The 27,593-nt window shown below is 46.8% G+C and overlaps 1 protein-coding gene across 7 annotated transcripts; it reads right to left on the bottom strand.

Moving 5' to 3' along the window:
• Positions 1-245: 245 nt before the first annotated feature.
• Positions 246-22,765, bottom strand: cbfa2t2 (CBFA2/RUNX1 partner transcriptional co-repressor 2). 7 transcript variants are annotated; one of them, XM_035524288.1, is made up of 13 exons: positions 22,571-22,765; positions 21,158-21,208; positions 18,488-18,641; positions 8,004-8,147; positions 7,390-7,631; positions 7,158-7,247; positions 5,417-5,595; positions 5,042-5,289; positions 4,259-4,344; positions 3,628-3,859; positions 2,943-3,011; positions 2,514-2,704; positions 246-2,413 (listed from the first exon to the last, which is right to left on the bottom strand). In XM_035524288.1, exons 4-13 carry the CDS (start codon positions 8,119-8,121, stop codon positions 2,117-2,119), a joined length of 1,752 nt encoding a protein of 583 aa, XP_035380181.1. In that variant the 5' UTR covers positions 8,122-8,147; positions 18,488-18,641; positions 21,158-21,208; positions 22,571-22,765; the 3' UTR covers positions 246-2,116. The 7 variants fall into 7 exon arrangements, with proteins under 7 accessions (XP_035380181.1, XP_035380180.1, XP_035380185.1 ...); XM_035524287.1 differs by lacking the exon at positions 21,158-21,208; XM_035524292.1 differs by lacking the exons at positions 18,488-18,641; positions 21,158-21,208 and adding an exon at positions 21,040-21,092 and having other exon boundaries at positions 22,571-22,688.
• Between the last annotated feature and the right edge of the window lie 4,828 nt (positions 22,766-27,593).

Here is a 27,593-nt window from a genome sequence, read left to right as displayed (position 1 = left end):
CACTTGACAATGAATCACAGCAGTCGTTCAGCTTTATGCCTAACCAGTGATATCCAACGAGAGAGAAAACGGCAGAGATTTTGTAGTATAACATGAGGCTTATAAGCTATATGAGCGTTTGCTTAATTTTTCAGTTGTGCTCTTTGAAAATCTCATTAACAACTAACTTGAATGTAAGTATTTCTTTAGACTGATACGTAAAGCAAATCATAAAATGTAGTTACTATAAAATAAACAACATTAAAATCTGTTCCATCTATTTATTTCATGTAACCTACTTCATACCAATAATTGTCTTATGAGGAAACCAAAGGACTTTAATGAAATGTGGCTCACAAAATACAATTTCCTTTTCTCATAGTTATATTTTACAGGAGTCATTTAAAAATGAAAAAATAATGGAATTCTTTGTTACATCACATGAAAAGAAGGTAGTTGATCAAAGACATAAACATGAAAAACAACAACAACCCACAAACCTTTCCCTTTCTAACTGAGACAACAAAACAATCCTCTATACATACACTATGCTCCTGAGATTCAGAATAGGTTGAGTTGCAACACCTACAGGCAACACCAGAAAACAGTTTGACAGAGCTATACGTAAACCTGGCACTGATGGGCCATATTACATAATGTCCTTTATGTGCTTAATCAGTCAATTAAGATATTATTTAAGATATGACATTTTGTATAATTATTACCATGTCAAAATCAACTAGTTTCTGACACTACCCATCTTAGATCTTCAGCCACTGCATTGAGCAGAATATCGAATGGTTATTTGTGAAAATACTTTGTGGAAGCAAATAAAACCCAAAATTGTAATCATGGTGAACTTGCTAAAGTATAAACTGTACCATAGTTTTGAACCAGTTTTAGTAATGTTACAAGGTTTGTGGAAAGACAACCACCAAATCGAGTAATACTCAACCCCCCCAGCAAGTTAGTCTGAGAATTTTGAAAATATGTTCCATTAGATATGTTGAGGTAACTGTTAAAATTTCGTTTTCAGTGGCTATACTGGAACTGTTTACCATCTGAGCCAGCTTGTAGCTTTGGTGCAAATTTGAGACACAGTAATTAAATTTTAGACAGTTAAAGTAGACTTGGAGCACACAATGGCGTACTTTGGCTCTTGGTAACACTTCTCTGCAGCTGGAAGTTATTTTCACAAAAAACCCTCAAAATCATGTCAGGGTTATTATTTTTTCTTACAGTGGCTGTAAGATCAGATAGTTGTAGGGTCAAGCCCAAAGGGCAGTACATAAAGCACCCTATGACACATCTGTGGCAATTTTATATTCACATTGTTTTGTTTGGAGGTTATACTCTGCTCAACACAGGTCAGTGTCCTGATGCAGGCTGGTCCATCTAGATCAGGGTTTTGGTAGCCATGCTCAACACATTAAAAACAGGTCCATGCAGGGTCGCTGTCGTTCCACTGTCCTGTTCTGTCCGCATTCCGCTTGCGCCTTTTTAACTTCTTATAGTTGGACACAAAAAGTGGGTCCTCATTCTAGGTCCATGGAGTAACGATTCAAAATATACACACATGTAACTCCTCCGGATTGCAACTTTGGTGACATTCAAATCCTGGCCCCTCTCTACTGCTCGGATATTGTACAAAGTACAGACACTCCTAATACATGCATTGGAAACATTCATGGAAGTGCACACATGCACACTCAGAAAAATGACTGACAACGATATTTGCGGGGAGAGAATGAGCAACGCCAGTACAGAGGCTGTAAGGAGACACAGCTGCCACTAAATGTCTTTTCAAAAAAGTTCGTGTTCTTTAACTGAAAAACACAATGTTATAAATAACACGAAGGGTGCAAACATAAATGGCACAAAAAAAAAGCTATTTTTCATTTTGTTTGCTTTCTTTAATGAAAACAAGTTGAGGAACTCAACACTCCGAACTGTCTTCTTGTCAAAACGATGAGCGCGCTAGGCAAAGCATCCTCCAGCCCAATCACATGATTTCTAATTGCTTGTGTTTGTGTTGGTTGATTTTCCTTCCTGTGTTGTCCGACGCATCGTATTCGACTTCCTGCCGATCAGTCGTCCCATAGCTTTCATCTAGTTGCTTCCTGTCCCTCTCTCTCCTCTAGTGTCCGTTGGCATCGGGGGTGGTGGAGGCTGAGGCAGGGGTTGGGGGTGTGGAGGCCCGGGAGGTGCTGGAGGTCTTCTCCAAGCTGGGGCTGTGGGCGGGGCCGTCCTCGGGAGCTTTGGCCAGGATGCGGGCGCCGAGGGCGGAGCTGGCCTTGGGCTGTGTCTGTAGGCCCGGGCTGCAGATGAGGTGGTGGCGCTCCCAGTCCTTGTGCTGGCAGAAGGAACCGCAATAGCGCGCCACGCTGCACCCACTACATGTCTCGCTGGCCTTCCGGCCACAGTTCCAACAGCACTGGAGAGCGAGAGAGAGAGAAAGAACACAAAATGTCCACATTCTACATGTATGACGAACCAAAAAAGATGCATTCCAGTTGGCAGGCAGACAGAGCTACCTCGCTAGAGTCCTCCTGTTCATTGATGACCTGGATGGCATCCTCTGTGGCCTTCTTCTTTGCTTCGGCCAGAGTTTTCTCCATCTTGGCTCTCTCTGCCGCGATCATCTCGAAGGCCTTCTGCTCGGCCTCAGCTACTGCCTTCTGCACCTCGTCCATTGCCTGCCGCTTCACCTCATTCACTGCTTCTTCTGTAGGGGTCACGCAGGGGGCAAGGGTCAAAGGTTATTCTCTGAGCCACATCAGCCATTCTTTAATCAGTGTTAGGACAAGCAGAGGATCTAAATCGGTAGCATGGACTGAATTGCTTACAGAGCCTATGCATGATGTTTAGAAAGGTCTCATTTCGACATTATAAGTGAGGAACAGGTGCGTTTGCTGAAGGGGGTAAACAGGTTTCCCAGGGTGTGTGTGGGTCGCCGCCCTTACCAGCTTTCCTCCAGATCTCATCAGGCACGTAGCCAGAGCCGGCATGCAGAGAGATTTCCCGCTGAGGGTCTGGAAAAGAGAGAGAGAGCATCAACACCAGAGCCCAGTACTGAGCGCCGATGAGACCAATGGGAAGACAGGAAAGCGAGAGGGAGACGGAGGGGAGTACAGTGAGCAGACGCGAGGAGGATGGCGGCTGGGTTTTGGGCATGGACTGAGCCCAGATGGCGGTAGTGAGTGGGAGCCAGGAGCCAGGCCTCAAACAGCACACTCTCCTAGCCTACCAGCCTGGAGATGAGCGTGCAGCACCTGCTCACTCAGCAGGCCCGCAGGGAGGCAGGGAGGTGGGAGCGCGCGCACAGAAAACAGCGTACATTAGTCAGATCTGCTAGGCTATGGGAGCTGTACTACAGCAATACCTTTGCTCACCACAAGGGGGTGCTTAATGTATTTGCTGCAATAATCTGTAAAAAAAAAAAACAAAAAAAAAAAAAACAGGCCAAGATGCTTGTTTTGGATATACAGAGTGTACTGCCCATTTATAAACAGAACATCTTTATAAAAATAACATTAAAAAAAACCAAAAAACAAACAAGAAAAAAAAAAAACAAAAACACAAGATCCAATTCTATCGGGCTGGAGTGGCGTGCAATGAGGTGGCGTGCAATGAGGGCGAGCGACTCACCGGGGCCGAGCCCTTCGCTGGCGAGGGGGCTGTGGGGCTTGGGGAAGGGGGCGGGGCCGGCAGGGCTGGGGGCGGGGCCGGCGGCAGCTGGGAGACTTTTGCGTGTGCCCTCCTGCTGGCTGGAGCGGCGGCGCCAGTAGTTGAGCTCATCGCGGTCTGACTCCTGGCAGCGGCGCAGGGCGTTGACGGAGCGGCGCGTCTTCTCCACCATATCCACGATGCAGTTCAGCACCTGCGGCCAGACAGCGCGCCTGCTTTAAAACCCGCTCAAAAGGCCCTGCCTAACCACATTTGGTCTCCCAGTCGCTCGCACAGAAAAGCAGCTTGGACAACACAAAGGCTTCTCTTCTTCTGTCCGTCAGGTGACGTCGCATTGCTTTCATCTATGACGGGCGCTCCAAAAATTTGCTTCCCTCTAATACACACGGGCAAGAGGTTATGCTGCTTATGATTATTTGATATGTCTTTAATAAACAGGCTGAGTATGTAGGAAGTAATATAGTGTTTGGATGCCCTATAAGCACCTAGACACCCCTCATACACAGAGGCACTATTCAGTTTGATGAATGGCCGGTCAAAAGCGTACGGCAGAGACCTAAGTGGGCATTATTGACTGATAAGCAGTTCTTACATGATCCAAGTGTCTCCACTCATCGGCCCACTCTCTGTCGGTCAGTCTGTGCTCCACTGGCTCCTCAGGGTAGCCTCCGTTACCGCCTGACCACCAAAAAAAAAAAAAGAGAAGCGTGAACGTTTTGGCCACGGTCACATTCAAACCAAAGGAGGAAGGCAGAAAGAGGGAGAAAGGGGGGGGGGAGAAAAAAAAAAAAAAATCAAGGGTTTGGGGGTTGGGGGTGTTCTTTGATGGAAAACAGACGGTGAGGGACCACAACACTCACAAGCCACATCTGGAACTCAGCTGTCAGAGCACATCCTCCACCCCACAGAGCACACACACACACACACACACACACACACACACACACACACACACACACACACAGAGTCACATTCCTTCAGGAGTCGCTCTGGCTGACTAGAGTAGGCCACTTCTAAACAAAGTAAGGGTCGGATATGAGGCTCTACCAACACACCTGCATGCTCACACACAGTGAGCACTAGGAGGTTTCTGGTCCTGATACAGTTCAAATGCTGCACTCAAATGACTCAAATGACTCCAGCTAAGGTCGAGTATGCTGCTAATGAGAGTAGCAGGCACTGAAGACTCCCAATCCAAAAAAAAAAGCGGATGACTTACTGCCTATGGCAACCTACTTAAACCATCACTCTTTCACTCCTCTTTCTGCCTCTGTAGTTCCTCTCAGTAACATTTATGGATCAGTTAACCTCAGTTAACCTCAGAGCACAACATACTTGTATCCAAATGTTGTGTGGATGCATGTGGACTAACTACCTGGTAGCCGTGCTCTCTCCTTCAGGTCCCGGAGCTCCAGTACTCGGTGGGGCTCTCTGTACAGGTGAGGCGTGGCAATGTCGTCCAGAGCGTAGTGCTGGAGAGGGGGCGGGGTTGGGTGAATCTGGGCGGGCAGCGGAATGGGGTGGGCAGGGCTGTGTCTGGGGGCGGGGCTGATGGTGCAGATGCGCTTGGCTGGAGGCTCCAGAGGCGCCGGCGGTCGCTCGTGGAAGCCATTCTCCTTGCCTCTGATTGGAGAAGGGGTGATGGGGGAAATGACGATCAGACGGAGGGCTGGGAGCCTCACCAGTGCCACGTCGCAGATGCGACTGGGCGTGTGTGTGTGTGTGTGTGTGTGTGTGTGTGTGTGTGTACCTGTTAGGACTGTGCCTTTTGCTGTCGCTGGGCTCTAGCAGCAGCTCGGTGGAGTCGGCAGGCGAGGGTGCAGCCGTGCTGAGCAGCAGGTGCTCGTGCTGGGACAGGTACTGGGCTGGGGTTTGCTTGGCCGCCCGTGCACACTGCAGCAGCTCCCGTTGAAGCAGTGGTAGGTTCGCCTGCACGCACACACAAACATGATAGGTCAACGCACGGATCTTGCCCCAGAGCACCCCGGTAACGGGCGAACACATCCGAGCCATGCCCATTGGGTGCCTGGATTCAGAACCCCGATTCTGAACTTGACTCATGTTTTTGAGAGATTTTTTTTGGAGCCAGATTTTTGTACTGGCTGTTTTGCAAAGTTTCTTCAGGCCATAGATCTGCAATCGGTTTAGTCTTTCCCTTATGATGGTTTCGATTAGCCACAACCACACACAGGCCCTGACTAAGTACTCTGATCAAGCTCTCCTCACAGGCAACCGCAGAACAGCCTACATCTCTGGGACTGTGGCCTCTGGATTTTGTCTTTGATTGATGGCGGGGAGGGGGGGGGGGGGGTGTCCACTCAACGTTCCCAAAACGCTCGGTTCGCATTACGACCCCCCGCCCTCCAGACTACCGCTGGCACCACTGGCTCCAGACTACACGCGCACTAAATCTGCCGGGTGAAAACACCAGAGACAGGGGGAGGCGTTGTGAAGTTGTCACGTCGAGACAAAACAGACCCAAAACATTCCTTGTGCGGGCCTGGTATGTGGACCGTGTTATTGGAACAGACGCACTGATCGCTGAGGAGCTGGTTTCTGTCAGTGCTGTCGCAGCTTGATAATAAAGGACAAATAGAGAGTCCGCAATGAGTGAATCTGTCTGCATGCAAGACTACCATGTAAACGATTAACCCAAGTCTAACCTCTACCTGCATGTAAAGGTTAAAGTGGCTTGAACCCTGACCTGACCCCAACCCGGTCCGGTAAGTGCCCTTTAAATCAGTTCAACGTTTCTGGACGGCTTTTCTTCCTCTCTTTTTCCCCCTTTAATTAAGGCCACACTGCCCCTAATTCACTTCCACTTCCTCTCCCTCGTTCTCCTGCCGCCACATATGCTAACCGTCACTTTGACAGGACCTAAACCCCCCCCAGGGCGCCTGTGTTAATCCAAGTTGGGAGTCCATATGTTCCGCAGAGAGCCGGAGCACTTTTTCGCACTCCCGGACGCTCGGACAAACTGAACAAACTTCGAGATGGCGGTGATTCCGCTCTCTAGGCTTCCCGCGTCGTTTCAGATGGCTGATTAAAAAGGGTCCTATTGAAATTCTGTCCCCTCACCACTTGAAATGATACAAAGGAAACACCAGCGCTTTAAGGTCCTTTTCATGTGCAGGATTAAACATTTACTCTAAAGGAACTGGCTCGATCGCAGCAGCGCAAAGTTTCACAGGGTTCTGGCCTCGGTCATGTTGTGATGAGGAGGACACCAAGCAGAGAGCAGACAGATGGCTTCAAGCAATATCAGATCTTCAGATCTGGCTTTCAGCACGCAGATGCTGTACGCGCATCTCCCACTGTCGACAGCCTAAACTTTAGAGTTGTGGTATGATGGGGACTGGCAAAATGGCGAAAATGTGAGATGGCGTGTGAGAAAATGGAAGAGGCACAGAGCCTGTGTGTGTAAGGCCAAATGTTTACAAAGAGAACAGTGAGACAAAAGTGAGCTTTACTGTGCAGTGTTGCCCATTTACCTTCAAGAAAGGTATAACAAATGGCCTCAAAGGGAAGTTTGTAGCCTCCTGTAGTCTGGAATGAAACTCTTCTATAGTGACAGTCGAATTCTGTTGCACAGAAGGAGGGTTATACGGCAATTATCTGACACTTTTTGAAAAATTAAGTAATAGATTATTTTCACTCAATCCAAAACACACACACACACACACACACACACACACACACACAAACACGTATGTATGTACATACCACCAAAGCAAGGACTAAGCTCCGCACACTCTCTCCAATCTCAGGCGAGATGTCGTTGCCGAACTGTTGCAGTGTGGTGAGAAAGCGCTTTAGTTTGCTAAGCTGTCTAGCGCCACATGTTGCCGGAAGCTGCTGATTGGCCAGTGAGGAGGAAGAGGAAGAGGAGGGTCCATTGCTGTAGCGCTGGGGTGGTGAAGGAACAGCATTGAGGGTGGGAGGGGAATGGTTCATTCCATTGGTCACTGTAAAAAAACAAAAAAACAATTGCATATTGAGTGTAGCTTAAATGCAATAATTAATTAATTATAATCTAATTATAATCTTTTTTTTCTAAAGCTAACCATCCTTTTTTTTACTGCATAAACTACAGAAGACTGAGGATTCCTTTCTTCAGATTCTTTAAAAACTGGCAGACGTGAATGTACTGACAAATAAAAGTGAGTACTGAGTGTGAAAGTGAGCGGAGAACCGATGCAAGTGTGTTCCAGGAGACATGTGCAGGGTATCGTTGTGGACCAGGTGTGTGTGTGTGTGTGTGTGTGTGTGTGTGTGTGTGTGTGTGTGTGTGTGTGTGTGTGTGTGTGTGTGTGTGCGCACGCGCGCGTTAAACTCACATGCTGTGGAAGAAAAGGCCGCGGGCCGTGGCCCACTGGGGTTAACTGAAGGAAGAGGGGGCATGGCGGATATTGCCGGTCTGGAATGAGTCTTTACATCCACTGGAGAACCGGGCATGGCAGGAACCTTCTTCTCTCCACTGTCTGAGAGACAGAGAGCGAGAGAGAGAAAACGAGAGAGAACTTCAAAAGTTGTATACAATTTTTAATTTTTATTATAACCTAAAAAAACCCCCAAAAAACAAAAACCCACACACATTGCCTGCTACGTGGCAAATGCGCTGGCAGCGGAAAAATCTCTGTAGCCTGCCACAAATCCAGTACAAGGAGCAGATGGAACAATTCCAAAGCATATCCAATGGAAATCTCATATTTCATCTCTCTTCATTCTGGAGAGAATTTTTGGGTTGTCTCAAGAAACAACCGAAGAAAACAAGCCCGATAGAAAAAAGGTATAAATCCATATTGCTATAAAACTCCATTTTGTCAGGAAATATCTTTGATTTCAGCTTAAGTGGCTAATAATGAGTGAATGCACAAATATTTTTTTTTGAAGAAATTTATTACTCATAGCCATTTGGATCATATCCCAAAATACAAAACAAACATTTTGTTGGTCCCAACACTAAGCCATGAGGAACCCCTCTCCCATAACTGGTGGACACCAGATGTCTTCTGCTCTTTCTTGAGAACCATGAAGGCCCCACAGCTGAAGTGCAAATGAGCCAAGCTTTGTCCTTTGAGAAGAATAGGCCAACATTGAGTCCTTGCTGCAAAAAAAAAAAAAAAAACCCAGCTAGACCATTTCACGCTCACTAACTAGCCTTCACAAAAGCCATTGAAAGCTCAACACACAGTTTCTGCTTTTCAATGGACCACCAGGCTCAACAGTCATAGATCAGAGGAACTATTGTCGTAGAAAGAGCTGTGAGAGGAGCCGTCGGCTCCATTCCGAGTATATCAGAAGACTGAAATGCTTTTAGAATAGCAGCTAATGGACAAGCATAGATCGAGCTGTCAAAGGTCATGAAACGCTCCTTATAAGACAACGTTTCATAGATTGATGGCCTTTTCTTTGTGAAAAGGACATTTTGTTCAACGTTTATTCATTGAGACTAATGGGGTGAATGCATGTCTGTGGGGGAGATCAACCGGGTATGGTTTTAAAAGAGGACTGTCTGCGTAGCAATGAAGACTAAAATGATTTGAATGCAATTGTCAAAGCTCTTCAGGCATATGTTTTACTCCCATACCCATGAACAAATAACTAATTGAACAATTATAGCATGCAGTGGAAAAGCAGGCAGTGTGACCAATATGGACAAATTTACTGTAACAAAAGAGGGCACAAATGAAATCATCTTAACCCAACAAACCACAACAGTCACAGGTGTGACCGACCCACACACACCCACACACCCACACACACACCCACACACACCCACACCCACACACCTGAGCCCTCAAATGCAGCTCTCATGGTTGCTCTTTTTTTCCTCTCTCCCATATGCCAACCTGTTCTCCTCCCAGGAGGCAGGAAGGAAAGAACAGAGTAATGAGCGCAAACAAGTGAGAGAGATGGTGAGTGACCGGGCACCAAGCAATCTGGGTCTGTGCCACACCATAGGATCCACACATCCTTCCACTCTCTACCTTCTGATACAGAAAATCTCTCCATCATTAGCTACAATGCAAATGCTGCATGGCATAGTGTTACAGAGTTTTTAAACACACCCTCCATGTCCTAAACTGTCTTTAGCTGATTAAAGCATTTTGGTAGACATGCACACCAACCTCAATGAACACTTCGTGTTTCTGACATTTGTCTTTTATAATCAGATAAGCCGCGGCAGCCTCTGGAAGTACATTTGCCTGTAAGCCTCCATGCTGTGCACCTGGGACTGCTGCACTTTGGACATGAGCATGTGCTATATAAACACACAAACACACACACACACACACACACACACACACACAGCTGGGGTATGGGCCGATCATGGCACCAAGGTGTGCGGAACAGGCAGGAACACAGCTGGTGAACACAGAACAGCTTTATCTGCTCAGCAAAACAGTACATCACCAAATCACCCCAGAACATACTGCCTCCCCTGCTCTCCAACTCTTACTATATGGCATAAACCATTCAACTGCTGTGTGCTCCCACGAGAGAAAGAGAGAGAGGGATGAAGAATGAGGAGAAATGATTCAGGTAGCCAAAACGAAAACGCTCAGGCCTAGGACAGAAGGTGGAGCAGTCAATGTGTAGGGGGCAGACAAAGTGCCCGAGGGCAGGGAACCACCCCTTTGTGTGTGCAGGTGTGCACTGCTGTTGTGCAAACAGAGCCCGGCTGCATTCACCTGTCTTTTGTTATTCAAATCAGCCTGTCTAGTTTGGCTGGCCCTCTGAAGAAACCTGATCTCAGCGGCGCACGCACCTGATAGGCCATGAATGCAGGTGCAAAGCTGGACTGGCTACTTACTCGACACTCATGCTCGCACGCCCTTTAGAACAGGTCCCCGGGCGCGCGGCGGCCCATGTGACCTCCCCCTCTCCCATGTGTGAGTCTGTCCGTAACCACAGGAAGTTCATAATACAAATGTTTTTTTATGAAAACACACACACACAAAAAGCAGCTAACCAATATACCAGAATAATAAAAGCTGTCACTAGTCAAATTACGCAGCGCTTATAAGAGAATTTCTAGAAGCTAATTGAGAAAAAACTAATTATATAAATAAAACCAGAACGAGACTGGTCCATCATGTATCAAAATAAGAGTGTAGGTCATAAGTGAAGCTCGAAAGCTGGATGAAAGTGCAAAATTCCGAGAGGTGGCGAGCTTCACTGAAAGCTGGCACTTTTTAACACTACATCTCAGCAATCAAACATGAGCCCTAAGCTTGTGTATAGCACAACGCCAAGGATAACCAAGCCCATCAGCATAATTAAGTATAGATATTTACTCCCCCTGGCTAAACCGCTTAACATTGGAGCAACGCGCACAAAGGGCTGATTTAAAAGCGCTGCTCTGCCTCTTTCCAACGATATATGAATTCCCCTTTAAAGCACTTGAGCTCATCTAGACTGGAAAAAATCATTTAAACACATGGCAACAAAAGACTGAAAGGCTTGATCCACCAGAGAGCAACACCCTCACAAACCCCAAGAGGGGGCGGGGCAGACTCTGCAGCCATGGATACAGCGGGGTTAAGCCATCAGATCTTTAGGAGCTGGTCTGCGGGGGGGGGGGTCCCTTCTGCCCCTCCCCCTTCCTCCTCAGAGCTCCTCCTGCATCTCTACCATATGGAGCTAATGGGCCAGCATGCTGGCAGCTGGAGCCTCCAACAGTCACCTGTGTCCCCATAGACGGAGAGGGTGGGTGGGTGTAAGGCAAGACTGCAGCGGGAGGGGGAGCACGGCAGAGACAAAGGCAAAGAAAACAAAGGCTGCACCTGGTGCCTGTCAGTCCCACACACACACACACACACACACACACACACACACACACACACACACACACACACACACACAGAGGGAAAGAGGCTGCAACCTGTTGCTGAGCAAACACACACGCTGCCTGCCCATGCCCGCCAACAGATGTGTGTGTGTGTGTGTGTGTGTGTGTGTGTGTGTGTGTGTGTGTGGGGTGGGGGTGGGTGTACTGCATGTAAAATTTGTGCGTGCTAATTACAAAAATGTGCATTCCCTCTTGACCCGGCACTCTGTTCTAATCAAGCATGTTTATAGGCACCTCATGTGTGGAGGGATGAGCACTGGCCTTTATTAAGTTCCACTAGAATCAGGCAGAAGTGCTTCTCAGAACGTTTCAGAAACCCTGCGCCTGGGCTATGCAGAGACCTGTAACAGCAGCTTTAACGTGACTTACAAACGCTGACTGTATGTGTGTGTGAACAACTCTGGCAGTAAACACACACACACACACACACACACACACACACACACACACACACACACACACACACACACACACACACACACACACACACAAACACACAAACACACAAACACACACAAACACACAAACAAACAAACAAACAAACAAACAAACAAACAAACGTGAAATAGACAATGATGAGCACAACAACCCAAGAGTGGATTAGCTGCCTGGTGGGCCCTCGAGGGACCCAATGGGACCTGCCATCCAATGGCTTCGCTAGCTACTGTATAACACCCAGCAAGGTGTGCCAGTTTATTTAGCTTGTGTTTACACTTCAGTGTGCAAAAGCTGCAGCTCAGGCTGGAACGTACGTGTGTGTGTGTGTGTGTGTGTGTGTGTGTGTGTGTGTGTGTGTGCGCCCCCAGATGTGAAACATGGCACTTAAGCATGCAAATCTTCTCCTTGAAGTATGTCACGTAATATCACAGTGGTCGTTATGTTGGAAACATAACTGATCTCCAATGAAGGCAGTCAACTTCTAAAGCTCACGTCTTCCTGGAGGAAGAGCCGGTCTCTCTGGTTCCCCCTCACACACAAACCCACTCGCCGGAGCGTCTTGCAGCGCTGGGTCCAGGCCGCTGGCTCCAGTAGCGTGTCCCAAGAGATCAGGTGACTGTTGGGCCCCAGGGGGGCCCATGGGGGATGGTGCAGGTGGGGGAGTGGGGTCAATGGACCCAGCCCAGGGGGAGGGGCCTACACACGAAGGGTCCTGCTGAGAGGGCACTGGGGGGCAATAACGGCGAGGGAGTGACATAGGGATAATGGGGTTATTGAGTCCTGCGTGCAAAGCAACCTCCCCCCCCCCCCCCCCGACACCCCCGCATCATAAACAAACAACCACCATTCAGAGTCGACTGGGTGGATCAGGAGCTGCTGTGGCGACACGACAACAGTTATCCCGGCTCTGGGAAGTGCATCAGGAACGTCCTGCCGGTCAACAGCTGCTCTGTGTGTGGTGCGCAAGTGTATGTCCAAGAGAGTGATTAGTGTGATTAGAGAAGTGCAAATATCAATATCAGCCAAACACGTCTAAATCACCAACATGTGGCCCAAGACCATACACATGAAAAGACGTGTTGAATAAAACATGCCAAAATCTGCCCCTCTACTTCTCACACACACAGCTGATATACTGTGTGTGTCCATTATGCATAGTGTAAACATCTGCAAATTTACAGGAAAGCAGACAGTCAGTCTACAGGCAAAACAGGGACAGGGGGCTGCTCGCACACACACACACACACACACACACACACACACACACACACACACACACACACACACACACACACACACACACACACACACACACACACACACACACACACACACACACACACACACACACACACACACACACACACAGCTGTCAGAGTGACAGTATGCAGCATGCTCTGGTGTATGTCTGTCAGCAAACACAATCTCCAAGCAGGTCCTAAGGTCTCGCAAGCACACAGCCTGTATAGCTCAACACGCAGCGCCCAGAGATGGCTGCCGACCTCACTGAACACTCTACCACGGCGACGCTCGCCATTACTGAACATGCGACCGTGGCGACGCTCGCTGTTAAACACACTACCACGGCGATGCCCACCATGCTCGCTGCTACCGAACCCGCAATCGCGGTGAGGCCCGGCAGACGCCACTACTGCACGAATAACCACAGCACCAGCACCCACGTTCACTGCTACTGAACACACAGGTACAACGGAGCCCTCAACCACCGCCTGCCCTCTGATCCTACTCCACTTATACCTGGTCCTATCACTGCCTCCGACTACCCGTGCTCCACCCATGGCTCAGGTCTAACGACAACAGGGATGGACGCAGGTGGGTGAGCTAAGCAAGGTTCCCCCGCCTGGCTGGGCACGACCTCTGACCTATAAACAGACCTATAAACAGACCAAGCGTCACGGCTTTGGAGTCGAGGACGAAAATGTAACCGAAGTAGGTTCACAAGAATAAGCCTGACTGCTGTTTGGTTCTTGGAGAGAGACAGAGAAAGAGAAAGAGAGAGAGAGACAGACATGCAATAAGCACACGGAGCTTGGGTTTGATATTAAAAGCACAGGTGTGTGCAAGAAAAAGGCCTGGGCTTATCTGCACACGCCCTCACCTCCTCTCCTGGACGGTGTGCTTTTCCTCGCCTTTTATTCAAATCCAGCTGAGTGCCAGTGTGCGGAGGTGGCTTCCAGCCCTGCTCCCTGGGTCCCTCACGCCTTCATATGTGGGGCATGTGGCTAAACCCCTGTACACGGGAGCTGCAGCATGAATCTCTCTCCCAGTCAGAGAAACACAGATGGCGCCCAGATGGGTGAGGAGATTCAGCAAGACTTCCTTCCCCTCCTTCTCTCTCTCCCCCTCCTCACTGTTCTTGCTCCCCGTCCTGCTGTCACTCTGCTAACTGTTTCTCCTCTCCTTAACGACGTCAGCTTCTCTCCCTCACCTCACACACCGCCCCCCCGCCCCCCTTCCCAGCGTTCATTCGTAGTGTAGCCTGCTGGGCTAATGTCACGCCCACTTTGTGGCTCCCGGCCAATCAGCTGATGATCTAGTTAATGTATTTAGTGAGGTGGTCCTGGTGATTAACATAACTAATTGTTCTGGCACTGAAAGGTCAAACAAAGTATGTGCCAGTACTGACAGGGAAAGAGAGCGGGTTAACAAAAACCCAGCCCGGGATAATGAGCGCTTCCAACGCACGACTTTGCTGTGCACTTAAGGCGTTTCAGAAAAGAGCACATTGTTGCCACTCTAAGGTCTGAAATGATTGATGCAACCATTTTGGCACATTTCATCCTGCTGTTGAAATAAATAAAGCCTCTTTGAATGAAATGTGAAAGTGATTTTGTTTTGCTTTCAATATAAAATAACATTTTTTAAAGATTTTGTTGACAGTCATCAGAAATAAATCAATAATTAAAAACAAAAACAAAACAAGACCATATGGGTCAAATGCAAACACAAGCAGCCCATATGAGGTGCCAAATGTCTCCTGTTCGTAGATTTAGGCTACATGTACCTGACCAGGTGAGATGCAAATACTTTATACTGCCTAAGTGAACTTACAGCCGCAAGTCTCCATGTCTCTCTGACAGATACACAGCTTCAAGGACATGTAATACAGTGCATCAATATGTGTGTGGCAATCGGCATGGTCTGAAAACAGTGTCTGCTTAGACCACCTGGTGTGTTTTTCACCAGGTGCAGACAGCATGTACCCACATGTGCACACAGAGTTGATCTTCCTGCTGGCGTTTAAGAGTGAACTGGAATTATCAGACAGAGGGAGTCAACATCTGCCAGAGTTCACACACGTCCCCCTCCCCACAGCTCTTCTATAAAATTAACCGACGAATGCACAACAGTGAAAGGTTCTCTCAGGAACCAGAGTCCACAGGCTGAGATCACTGGGGAGAGAAAAAACCCACCACAATCCTCTATTCACAAATTAAACCCTATATTCCTACTATGACCATGTTCGGATATTTTCGTGTGTGTATGTGTGTGGTTGTATTCAGTCTGTCTCACACACACACACACACACACACACACACACACACACACACACACACACACACAACTTCCGTGGAAACAGCTGTACAGCTGGTCTGCACACAGCTGCACACGGGAAGTGTTTCTTTTCCCAGGCTGAGTTTGATTCCGTCCGGGCTGACGGCCCCCCCCCCCCCCCCGGCCTGCCCCATGAGCCTGGACTCTCCCCATGCTGGCCTGCCACCTGCCCAAACCCCAGCAAACCTGAAGCCTCGCTGCGAACTCTGTAGGCCGCCAACAAAAAAGCGAACGGAGCAGCCGCAGGCCCCAGCTGACTGCATTTGAAACCCCAGACAAGCCTGCACTTCTCAAGTCACCTCAGAGGACACCAAGAGTTCATCAAATGACTCACAATGCAGGAAGGCAGCGGTGGGGGCAACTCTCACTCAATAAAGCAGGGTGGGTGCCCACCGCCCTGTGCTTAATCGCAGTTTACACCCACTGACCATTCACATGCTAATGAAGAGCATTAGGCCTTAGCACTCTGAAGCTCAGGACCCACGTCAAAAGAGGTAGCTGTGTGTGTGTGTGTGTGTGTGTGTATATATACACATTGCACAATATGACAATACGAGTGGGGGTGGGTGATAGAATTGGCAGTTTTGCACACAAAATGTAAGCTAGCTTTGAGCAGTTTTTTTTTTGTCATTTATCTTTAACATTTGGAAAGGAATTTTAGTTTTCGTTTTTTTGGCTGTTCAGGCCAAAGGTGTGATTTTGCTGTACAAGTCTCAGATTGGACCAGCTAAATAAGGGGGGGGGGGGGGTGAAGGGCACAAACAAGGCCATCTTTGTTGATTTCAGCAGACTTCTGCAAGGTCACTACTCTGATTCGCTCAGCTTTTCTCAGGCTGACCAGATCCATCAGCATACATCAATACGCTCCATAGAATGACAGTTTTAATGCAGTTGAGTGCAGGAACACCGCAGTTTTATTTGGGGCCCCAGAAAGTAATTTTTTTTTCCTATTACTACATTATCTAAAAAAACCCCAAAACAAAACAAAAAAACCACGTCTCAATCTCTACTCAGAGTTGAAGCTGAGACTTGAATCCGAGTGCAAACGGGGTAAGGGGGGGAAAAACCCTCACCAGATTCCACCCACAAAGGACGATAAAGACGAACTTCACCTATTAGCAAGAGAGAACATTTCCATTTATAGAATCAAAGTTGAGCTTTTGCTACACTTTTAGAAAATACACAGAGTGATGGACAAGTGGTGGTCTAAACCCTCATCCACACGAAAAGGGAGGAAAGACAGACATTCCAGTCTCACCTATCCAAAATCCTGTCTCCCAAAACAACCCCCTTACAAACACACTCTCCTTCCCCCTTTCACCTCTTTCTCTCTCTCTCCCCCTCTTTCTCACATTCCTTTGCTCTGCTTTCGGCTCCAGTATGTCTGGCCACGCTGTACGCCTGGGAGCCATTAGTTTAAGTAAAGCCTGACGCACCCTGCCCACCCCATCTCTCTCTCACACACACACACACGCACACGCACACACACACGCACGCACACACGCACACACGCACGCACGCACACGCACACACGCACACACGCACACGCACACACACACACGCACACACACACACGCACACACACACACGCACACACACACACGCACACATGTGTGAGTGTGCACAAGGAGGAAGCTATGCAGAGACGAAATGTGTATGCTTTATGAGTGTGTAAATACGTGCTGTGGGTGTTTGTGTGGAGGGATGTGCAGGCAAAAGTTGGCGATGGTCACAAACATGTTTTTGTGCCTGCCTTGTTCACGAGTAAGAGAGCGACAAATATGGGTCTATATGTATGCGCTTGTGAGGAGTGAGAGGAGTGAGAGGCAGAGGAGTGCGGGAGTCCACACTTAATTTATGAGAGGTGGGTCACACGCTCACTTGGCAACATCACCCCAAAGTTTCCACAGCTTAGAGCCAAGAGCACAGATGGAGTGTGCACGCGCGCGGGCGCACACACATATACACATACACACGCGCACACACTTTCTTGCCATACAGCCCTGATTGCTACCAAATAATCAACCCAGGCGCATTCACGCTCACTCTGGAGAAGCAGCCTCTCCAGTGCTTGCTTCTGGGGGTCCCTCAGTGCCAAGGAGAGTCCGTTCTCAGCACAGTCAGCAGAGACCAGTCAGCACAGTCCTCACAAGAGCACCAATAAACAAGCAGAGCCTGTTCTCAGCACAGTCAGCAGAGACCAGTCAGCACAGTCCTCACAGGAGCACCAATAAACAAGCAGAGCCTGTTCTCAGCACAGTCAGCAGAGACCAGTCAGCACAGTCCTCACAAGAGCACCAATAAACAAGCAGAGCCTGTTCTCAGCACAGTCAGCAGAGACCAGTCAGCACAGTCCTCACAAGAGCACCAATAAACAAGCAGAGCCTGTTCTCAGCACAGTCAGCAGAGACCAGTCAGCACAGTCCTCACAAGAGCACCAATAAACAAGCAGAGCCTGTTCTCAGCACGGTCCTCACACCAGCACCCATAAATAATCTACTTGCTGTGAGAAGGTTTGGGGGGGGGGGGGGGGGGGGGCAGATCATGCCAAAAGCTAGACAGAGCAGGCTGTCAGCAGTCAGCACAGCACATTTATGACCATCATAAGATGATGACTAAAGCCATAAATGTCAACATACAACAACATGACTTTAGGTGTAATAACATTCTCATTATATAAAAAAGAAATAAATAAGCAAAGGCATCTTGCAAAGCATTCTGTTTTGGATAATAAAAGCATTTTTCTGTTTTTGGATAATAGTAACTTACCACTACCTGGTGAAATGAGAGAGAGAGAGAGAGAGAGAGAGAGAGAGATGTGAAAGTGATCTCGCTTACTTGAAAAGTACGAACACGACCATCTCTTTGTCCCTCAGTCTGTATGTGTGTGTATGTAAAAGTGTGTGTGTGGGTGTGTGTGTGCACGCGCGCAGACGTGTTTGCTTCCCTCACCTGTGATTTATCCTTTAATCCATCTTTGTTTCTTGCTGGCCTCTAGGCAAGAGAGGCAGCTGTGTTATTGCCACACACTCACACACACACACTCACACACATACTGTCTCTCCTTACAGCCAGGTGTTCTCAACACACATCACAGCTGAGCCACCTGCAAAAGGACAGGTGTGTGTGTGTGTGTGTGTGTGTGTGTGTGTGTGTGTGTGAGAGAGAGAGAGAGAGAGTCACAGTGAGAGCATGCATGCTTTTCCCCCACATTGGACTGTAGGGCCCATTTTGGGGCCCAACAACTCAGGCACACAAAACACACACATACAAACAGGTATCGAACATCTATGACATTTTCCTTGTAGCACATGGAAAAGAATTCACGACCATGTGCATCCAGAAAGAACAGGACCACACAAAGAGAGTGCTCGACTCTCATATCAGCATGTCTGAATGCTACAAGTGTGGCTATTAATGGGTCTTCGATATGAATTTTCTACTTAGCATCTCTGCAGAGCTTTATGAGATGGAAGTGTCGTTGTGGGCCTCACACAGACACACACTCCCACTTGGACACACGCACATTCTGTCAATGCACAGTAAGAGTTCTCACAGTCTAGAGTGAGAGGGATTTGCCTTTTTTCCCCTCCCATTATCCATTGGCTGCTGACAGCCACGAAACAGCTGGCTTTCCCATCGCAGACAGGGAGTGACCGAGGGGACGAGAAGAAGAGAGCCGAGAGAGCGCGAGAGAGGATAGACCAGAGAAAGGACGGGTTTGGAGAAAAGACGAAACTCCACAGTAAAGAATCGGCAACCATTCCAGAGTGGCTTTTGTTTGAAGTTGCGGGTTGAAGCTGGATGAAGGTGGTGTGTATGTGCTGGGTGGGGGAAGGGTTTGAGGGAAAGGCTTAATGTGGTGATAAGCCTCTTTCACAAGCTCTTGAGCGTTCCCGCCCCATGAGAGTCTACTGCCTGGCTGCTGGCTTTGTTCCTTCCTGAGACTCCCACCAAACATAAGGGAATGGGGCCCAGTGCCATACGCCATAGCCCACAGTTCACACACAGAGAGAGTCCAAAAAACCCCAGCCCTCAACAGGGAGGGCTGTCTGAACCGCTGATCTGTCCCTGAAGGAACTACTTAAAGTAACCATAATGCTCTGCTGCTTGAAAAGCAGTGGGCACTCGCACACTCCACTCCTGTCCATTCTCAGTCGGCCAGCCGACCATCCACAACTGCTGTGGATGTCCCGGACGGTGGGAGGGTCACCCAATGCCCCCCCGAGGTCAATTGGGCACAGGTACGAGCGTAGGAACAGGCCTGAGCCAATTAAGTGGGCCGCAGATTTAGTCCGTTTAGAACATTTCCACAATCTCCGACATCAAAAAAAAACAAAAAAAACTCTCCCTTCAGATATTCAAAAACAGTTAAGGTACGCCATCAGGATTCAGGCAAAATGGATCCTGAAGGAAAAACAAAATGCCATTCTAAGGTAAAGAACGCGACACCCCCCAGAAGGTGCCGTCACCCCAGCAGTGCGGCCCGTAGAGAAGATGCCGTCTGGGCTTATACCAGCTCATTTCCGTGGCTCCACGCTGGAGGGTCTGCCACAGGAGTCTCAGCCCTGCTAATAAGCCGTGTCTCCAGAGGCTGGGGCAGAGGAGTCGGCCACATCTGGAGTCCATCTTCCCTGGGCTATCCCGCACAGCGCTGCGCCACAACAAACATCTGGCAGGACCAAAGGCAATTATCCTGTCACGTTCCCCTCCATGAACAATCTGTTCTTAAAACTCCTTCTTCCTTGCAATCGTGTGCACACACATGCACACACACACACACACACACACACACACACACACACACACACACAGCAAAGGACGGCAACAACATCAACAGTTTCTACATGAAGAATTACTGCAAGTGTGTCACCCCCTTCTTACACACATTTGCTTAACTGTATGTTTGTTTGCTTTGATCTTTTCTCAGCATGACTAGCACATGTCTACATAACACACAAACATTTAGATACTCAGGTTCAATGTTACCTAATCTACATCAGTATATAGTTTTGGAAAAGCCTCCACCCAAAGCTCATCCAGTTTCGTTCAAATTCAATTTCTAAAAAGCTGCTTGTGTGAACAACCACTTTACTGTAATAAATATTTCCAATCCAAAACACATTTATTTAGTCAAACACAGGACTCTGCTAATCTCTGACAAACTAGTCTCTGGTGGCACAAACGTAATTCCATACAGAGTATGTTCGTGTGTACAACGTAAAGTGGGATGCCTGTGAGCTAATAGCAGGCGGACACACTGCTGACAGCTCTGAGGGGAGAACTCTGTAGCCAAATCCAGCCAAAGTTCTCCTGGCCACCAGGCTCCTTAAACACTTGCAGCTGCCAGTGCTGGAGGGGAGATCCATACTCCTGTCTCTCCCCCTCTGGCTCTCCCGCCCTCCGACGTGCACAAACTCTCCCACGCGACCAAAACGACAGGCTGCCAGCAGCGGAGGGCCCCAGCAGCAAGGGCCAAAACCAATTAGGCCTCTAATTCAAACCTGAAGGGCCTCTTTGTCCGCCATTTCCTTTCTTCAAGTCAGAGGAAAGGAATCTGAGTTATACGCAGACAAAAACACACACACACACACACACACACACACACACACACACACACACATCTGAAATGAAAGTGGAAAACTATCCCGACGTCCAAGTGGCCACATATGTCTGAAAAAAAAAAAAAAGCTCACAACACTAATTGAAACAAGAGACAAAACAGTAAGAAAAAGAACGCAGGATGCCTAAAAGGGGAAGCAAATGATGTACGCGCACGGCTTTAAGTATGTTGTGTGGAAGAATCTTTGAGGTAGAGACGGTGAAATGACAACGCACACCGATATACGCAGCCCATTGGCCACTACTGCATAGTTGGTTGTTTAATACAGCCATATAGAACAAATACAACCGTTATACTCAAAATTAAAGGGCCATTCACTGCCCTCTAGTGGCGAACGTAGATAACGCCACTTAATAACAATTGTCGTAGTCAGCCGCAGTAGCATCGGTACCTTCATCAGTAAAGACTATATTTTATATTTACAGGTAGGGTACGCCCCTGGGGTGAAACAACGGTCTGCCACGGGTAAACCGGGTTTCTGGCACCGAAATCTCTCAATACGGATACAAACGCACAGCGAAGCCTCCTGCAGCTCCGTTCTTTAGCAGCAGTGAGGTCCAGATGGTGTGAAACTTTGCCGAATGGATTAGCTCCAGATCCTCCAGCATGAGAAAAGGACAGGAAGATAGCAGCCAGCCCCCCCTTCTGCGAGCACTTCTCTCGGGCTACACTAGACACGATTCAGGGGCTCTAGGTAGCTCAGTAACTAGGAGACACACACTGCAGGCTAGTAGTTGTCCCACCGGACTGCAATACTGACCACCGAGGAGTTCGTTCTCACAGCGTCCCGTTAGGGTCTGCCTTAGCTCAAATTAAGTGGAAAAGTTAAAACACGTTATTTTAACGATGAACCTTTAAACCGTTTCGAATTAACAATGTAAGAATGATGTTGTTTTGTGCTTATTATTTACGATATGAATTACGATAAAAATACAAACCCAGTCATTTAGAAATTATAACCCCCCCCCCCCCCCAACACCTCTTAAAATTATAATATCAGTGCATCGTCAGCCTAGTGCTTAACATACTGTGGAGGGAAATGACATTTCACTATGCAGCAGATCACTACAGTGGGAATCAAACATGCAGAAATACCTTCAATTATTATTATTATTATTATTATTATTATTATTATTATTATTATTATTATCATCATCATTATCATCATCATTTCTCCTGTGCTGATTTTTTCCCCACACAATTCTCTCCATCACGCATTTTTTCAACAGCACCTCTATAGATATTGCTAACGTAACATCTACGGTTTACCGACGTTAACAACGTTGAACGTTTAATTCCGTGTGCAAATAAAGGAGCGAAGGCTTCGTAGAGCGCGTTTCGGGAGCAGTACTACGGCGAAAGCAAAGCCAAAACTAAGTTGCACTAGCTTCATAAAAGTATAGACAACTTACATTGAAAAGTGCCCGGGATGCCAACCATACTCCGCGGTGGACTTCGTATACAAAATATCGGGGCTTCGTCCGATAAAACGGGGATTTGGCCACGTTACGTAGCCGACTACGAGCTGAGCACTTTAGACTCCGACTGGCGCGGCCGACAGCGCTGCAGAAAGCGTGTGAAAGCGGACCCGACAGAGCGCACGGAAAAGCCCAGTCAAGCGTCAGCTCCGAAACGGGGGCGGGACCTACCGGGCCCTGGAGCGTTAAAGGCTCCGGTGCAGTAATGAAACGCATGTGATCAGAAGCTTAAAGAAACGAAAGGGCGACGTTGATTAGCGCTCGCCTGTCGCCACGTGTGAAAAATGACCTTCTGATATCAGTCACTTGGTACCACGTGTGAAAAGCACGCTGATAATTAGTGAGATGCGGGAATACCTGTTTATTATTCAATTTAAAGCGTTTCCGCTCCACACCTGATCGTTTTTCTGCCTTGATGGTAAGATAAAAACATCCTGTGCTGATCTCTTTCAAAACTGTAAACGTGTACATAAAGATCAAAACTGTGTATCTGAATAGGTCTGTTGAGCAAAATGGCAACTTTACTGTTGCGGTACTAAAGAAAGGTATTTGACAACAGTAATTATGCAAACTAGGTTTAACATGGTTTTGATTTTCACATAAATAGATAAAGTAAGGTATACAAATTAAAATAGATTTTAAAAGGTTTAGTTTGGGTTATATTTGTAGTAGAATGCGCTGTCTGTGTCACCTGTCCAGTCTCACATAGCCCTGGAAAACTGCTGTATAATAAACTGGCTGTTGGATAATGATTGAATTTGTGCTGTGTGATAATAAGTGGTATCTTAGTAACCATAATCCTGTGGTGTGCCCAGCTAACAGAGTAACACCGGGGGAAGTGAGCCGAGCAAGTGCTTCAGCGCAGATGGAAGATAAATCAATCTAAAGTCGCAGGGATGGCCAGTCACAGGGACTCATTAGTGGGATACTGTTGTCATGAGGTTCTCTATTGCTCAACATATTTGCGGGTATGATGAAAGGGATTAGGAAAGAGATGATGTGAAGATGAAATGGTAATGCAAAGTGGCATCGTGGCACAATGGGAAAATGTAGCTATTAAAAACAAAAGAATTGCAGGACGTTTCAGTTATTGTCACTGACTTTGGCATGTTTATAAATGTAGCACATCAAGTAAACACTAGTGGTACATTCCAGGGTTCAATTCAAATTAGCTGCTCGACTTCATAGTTCAAGACAGTACAAGACAAAATACTGCAGTCTTGTAGTAATGCATCTTTGATGTTTCTCCCCTGCCTTCCCATAGCAGACCAAATTGACAAGGTATGTGCATGCACACAACAAGGCAGGCATGATGGTCGCCTGTGTGCGCATGGGAGGATAATCGCTAATGGTTTTGGAGCAGCTTGCTCTAAACAATAACAGGGAAACTCACATTTCTATTTTGTTAAGGAATCATAACCTCAGCTTAAAGAAAGTAATTGAAAAACTATTTTGCTTGAAAAGGGTCATAGAAAGTCTGTGATCTACAACCCATGACGTTTAGTTCACCCATGGATGTAAACAACTTTACAACTGAATGAACTTACATATTCACATTTGTGAACGGTTAAGGGCCAGGGTTTGTATGGCTATTTGGATTCCAGTGACCTGTCAAAGCATTGTGGGTAGGAGTGGCCCCTGAACCTGCATAGGCTGGTTCTGTTTCCAAACAGGACATACGGATGCTGTGAGTGTTCTTCTCCTCCTACTCTCCCTCCCTCGGTCCCTCCATCACTCTGCCACCCACACAAACACATGCCACGTGCTCATCTCCGCTGTTCCCCCAGTGTGTGGGCCACCTGCCCCAGAACATGCTGCACAGCTGCCAGTCTGCAGCAACAAATTACCAAGAGTTTGAGTGAGGAGGAGAGAGATAGAGAAAATGTTATCTTTAGCTCAACCTCAAGTAATCTTAATATGGCAGGATAGATGTATTTCAGTCATAGACCAACAAGTCAATGTATTTCATTACTCAACAAATAAGTTTTATATTAGTGTTCAATTCATAAGTTCCACAAAAACACAAACACTATTGATTTATCCTATTTGTAATATGAGACTATATTATGTTTACAATATGATCTGACTATTTGTTAAAATTCTGCAATACAATAGGTCTATTTTGTTTCTGTACTTGTAAACCTGTGTAAATGTAATATATCTCTCAGTAATGCCCAGATTTTGCTAAAACAGACACATGCGAGGTCTTGCAGAAAATCAGTGGTAAAAACATTAGTATGCATCCCCCCCCCCATGAATATAACATACATGTCATTTGGGATGCCTTTTGTGATGGTAATTTGCAACGGACAAATTAAAGAAAAAGCCTGCCAGTGAGAATGAATGTTACATTAACAAAGAGGGCATGAATTAGACAGAGCAGCAGAAGTCACCCTGCTGATCTGACTCGTGGCGTTGAGTGTATGTATGTGTGTGTGTGTGTGTGTGTGTGTGTGTGTGTGTGTGTGTGTGTGTGTGTGTGTGTGTGTGTGTGTGTGTGTGCGCGTGCATGCACCCGCATGAGTGTGTGTTAATTTGACAGCTGGGGTTGCCTCTCTGAATGTGCAAGCCTTTTGTCACTGGTCTTTTTAGAGCACCAGCAGGTCTGTCACTGAGCAACAGCTTGAGAGTGACCCAAGCATGTGCCACACACGCTCAGAGGCGAGTGACCTGACTGTGTCCGTACTGTTGCACCATCATAACAATGCCAGAGTCCTCCCTCCAGCACCACCTCTTAGCTCCTGTCGCTCTGCTCAGATTGCTCTCCTGCTGTTCATTTTACCCTTAGCTCATCAGTGCCTCTCTCTCTCTCTCTCTCTCTCTCTCTCTCTCTCTCTCTCTCTCTCTCTCTCTCTCTCTCTCTCTCTCTCTCTCTCTCTCTCTCTCTGTGTGGGTGTGGGTGTGGGTGTGGATGGCTTTACTCCAGAGGTTTAACCAGGCGTCTGCCAACTGACCTTGTTGACCTCAGCCTTTTGCTGCTGAAGTGCCCAAGTGAACAGCAGGTACACACACACACACACACACACACACACACACACACACACACACACACACACACACACACACACACACACACACACACACACACACAGGGCCTGTCCAGACTGAGAAACAGACAGATTATATTTGGCCAGATGGAAACTGAAGGTGTCTTATCTTATTTTGCCATAATGCAAGACTCTTACTCATCAATCATAGATATACATATATTTACATTTATATGAGGACACATATAAAAATGCAAGCAAAAATTGGAAGTTGTGTTTTGCATAGTACAAGATGTGTATAATTGTTTTGCAGTTAAAAATGACTTGTACACACATACATTTTAATAGATATTTCTGGGTAGTCTGAGAGAAAGAAGAAAAAGCATAATGCAAAATCACTCAGTTAACACCATAAGCAACATGACTAATGAGATTACCATTTACATTCTTATTATATTTCTCCATTATAAACACAGGTACAGTGCATATCTGACTCTGTGGTGTGTGTGTGTGTGTGTGTGTGTGTGTGTGTGTGTGTGTTCAACATTCAGCAGGACTTTAATTAGGTTGAACACTAAACTGAACCTGTATCTACGGTGACACCTAGAGGTAGCAGGAGTAAATGCAGCCGTGCAGGCGGTATGTGAGGGCGTTGGGCGTTCCTCTAACAAGGTTTAGGACTCCGCAACTCATTTGATTAATACATATTAACACATAACTAATTTGTATTGTATAAGTGTCATTTTGAAAAATTCTTCATCTTTTTATTTAGTTGTTGCCGGACTGATTGTGACAAGAGGTTGCCAAGTAAGTTTGATATGACTCTCAAAGACGAGTCCTGAAATACCACATTACCGTATTTTGGTTTTCCATGCTCCAAATCACCTTGTTAAACACATCAGTTCATTAATAAATTAGGAAAACACAAAACCTGTCAGTGCTTAATGATTGGAATTGAACAACACAGATATCTCTCTGCCGATCGAGACAGCTCCTCACCACCAGGTGGTGACAAATAATAGCGAGCAGAACCGTTATACAGCCACAAAAGATATAAGAAAGATATGTTACACACAGTGATCTGTTTAATATCGATAAAATACAGAATATCAATAAAGCAAGTGTTTCTCTACTACAGAAAAACTGTAGCGTGTTATTGAATGTACTCAGTCTACTGTTAACTATCTAAAGTAATAAATAAAAAGAGACAGAAGAAGAAGAAGAAAAAGTAAAAAAAAAAAAAAAAAAAAAAAGGGCCAAATGACTGAATGGCGGTGCTGAGATTCACAGCCCAGTCTGTGACAGAAATAAAGAGCCATGGCCTGTGGTGCTGGGCTACAGCAGAAAGGTAGTTCACTCCATTTCACTGATCACTGACCAGCACGTCTCTCTCAGTCCCAAACAATGTATTCTTCATGTCTTCTCAAATTAATCATTACAGAACACCACCTAATATAAACAGATGTATGAACTGTTTTCGTGAACTATTTTGACAATTGCTTGCACACACACACACACACACACACACACACACACACACACACACACACACACACACACACACACACACCCCACTACTACTACTACTACTACTAGGCCTCCTACTATTATGTATATTGATTAGATGAATGACTGAATAACAGAATGACACTGTATAATCAGTATGACTTTTCAAATAATTTAATACAGTTATGTGCATTCCCTGTATGCCGTTTCCTACAAAAACAACAACAAAAAAAAAAACCACACTTGGAAGTTAAGTGAAATTAAGTGAATGGGACACGAGAGACCAAGTTCATATAGTTTCTATTGTCCAAAACTGGATGATCAATAGAAGTTCACATTCAGCACTTTCATCTTCAATTACGATTAATACGCAAAAAAAAAGAAACAAACGAGCGAGTGAGCAAGCAAAGGAGAGAGAGAGAGAGAGAGAGAGAGAGAGAGAGAGAATCCCGATTTGGAGGAGG

Source organism: Electrophorus electricus, chromosome 3 (genome assembly GCF_013358815.1).
Source record: "Electrophorus electricus isolate fEleEle1 chromosome 3, fEleEle1.pri, whole genome shotgun sequence".
Classification (NCBI taxonomy): Eukaryota; Metazoa; Chordata; class Actinopteri; order Gymnotiformes; family Gymnotidae; genus Electrophorus; species Electrophorus electricus.
The sequence above is the reverse complement of the archived record's forward strand: the minus strand, read 5'-3'. Positions and strand labels throughout refer to the sequence as shown.

Bases quoted from the DNA above. Each gene is read 5' to 3' on its own strand.
- cbfa2t2 (XM_035524286.1), bottom strand. From the start codon at position 22,598: ATGGTTGGCATCCCGGGCACTTTTCAAT. The intron at 5,290-5,416 runs GTACACACACAC...TTCTCCAATCAG, and splicing joins AAAAGGCACAGTCCTAACAG to AGGCAAGGAGAATGGCTTCC. The intron at 2,414-2,513 runs GTAGCTCTGTCT...CTCGCTCTCCAG, and splicing joins AACAGGAGGACTCTAGCGAG to TGCTGTTGGAACTGTGGCCG.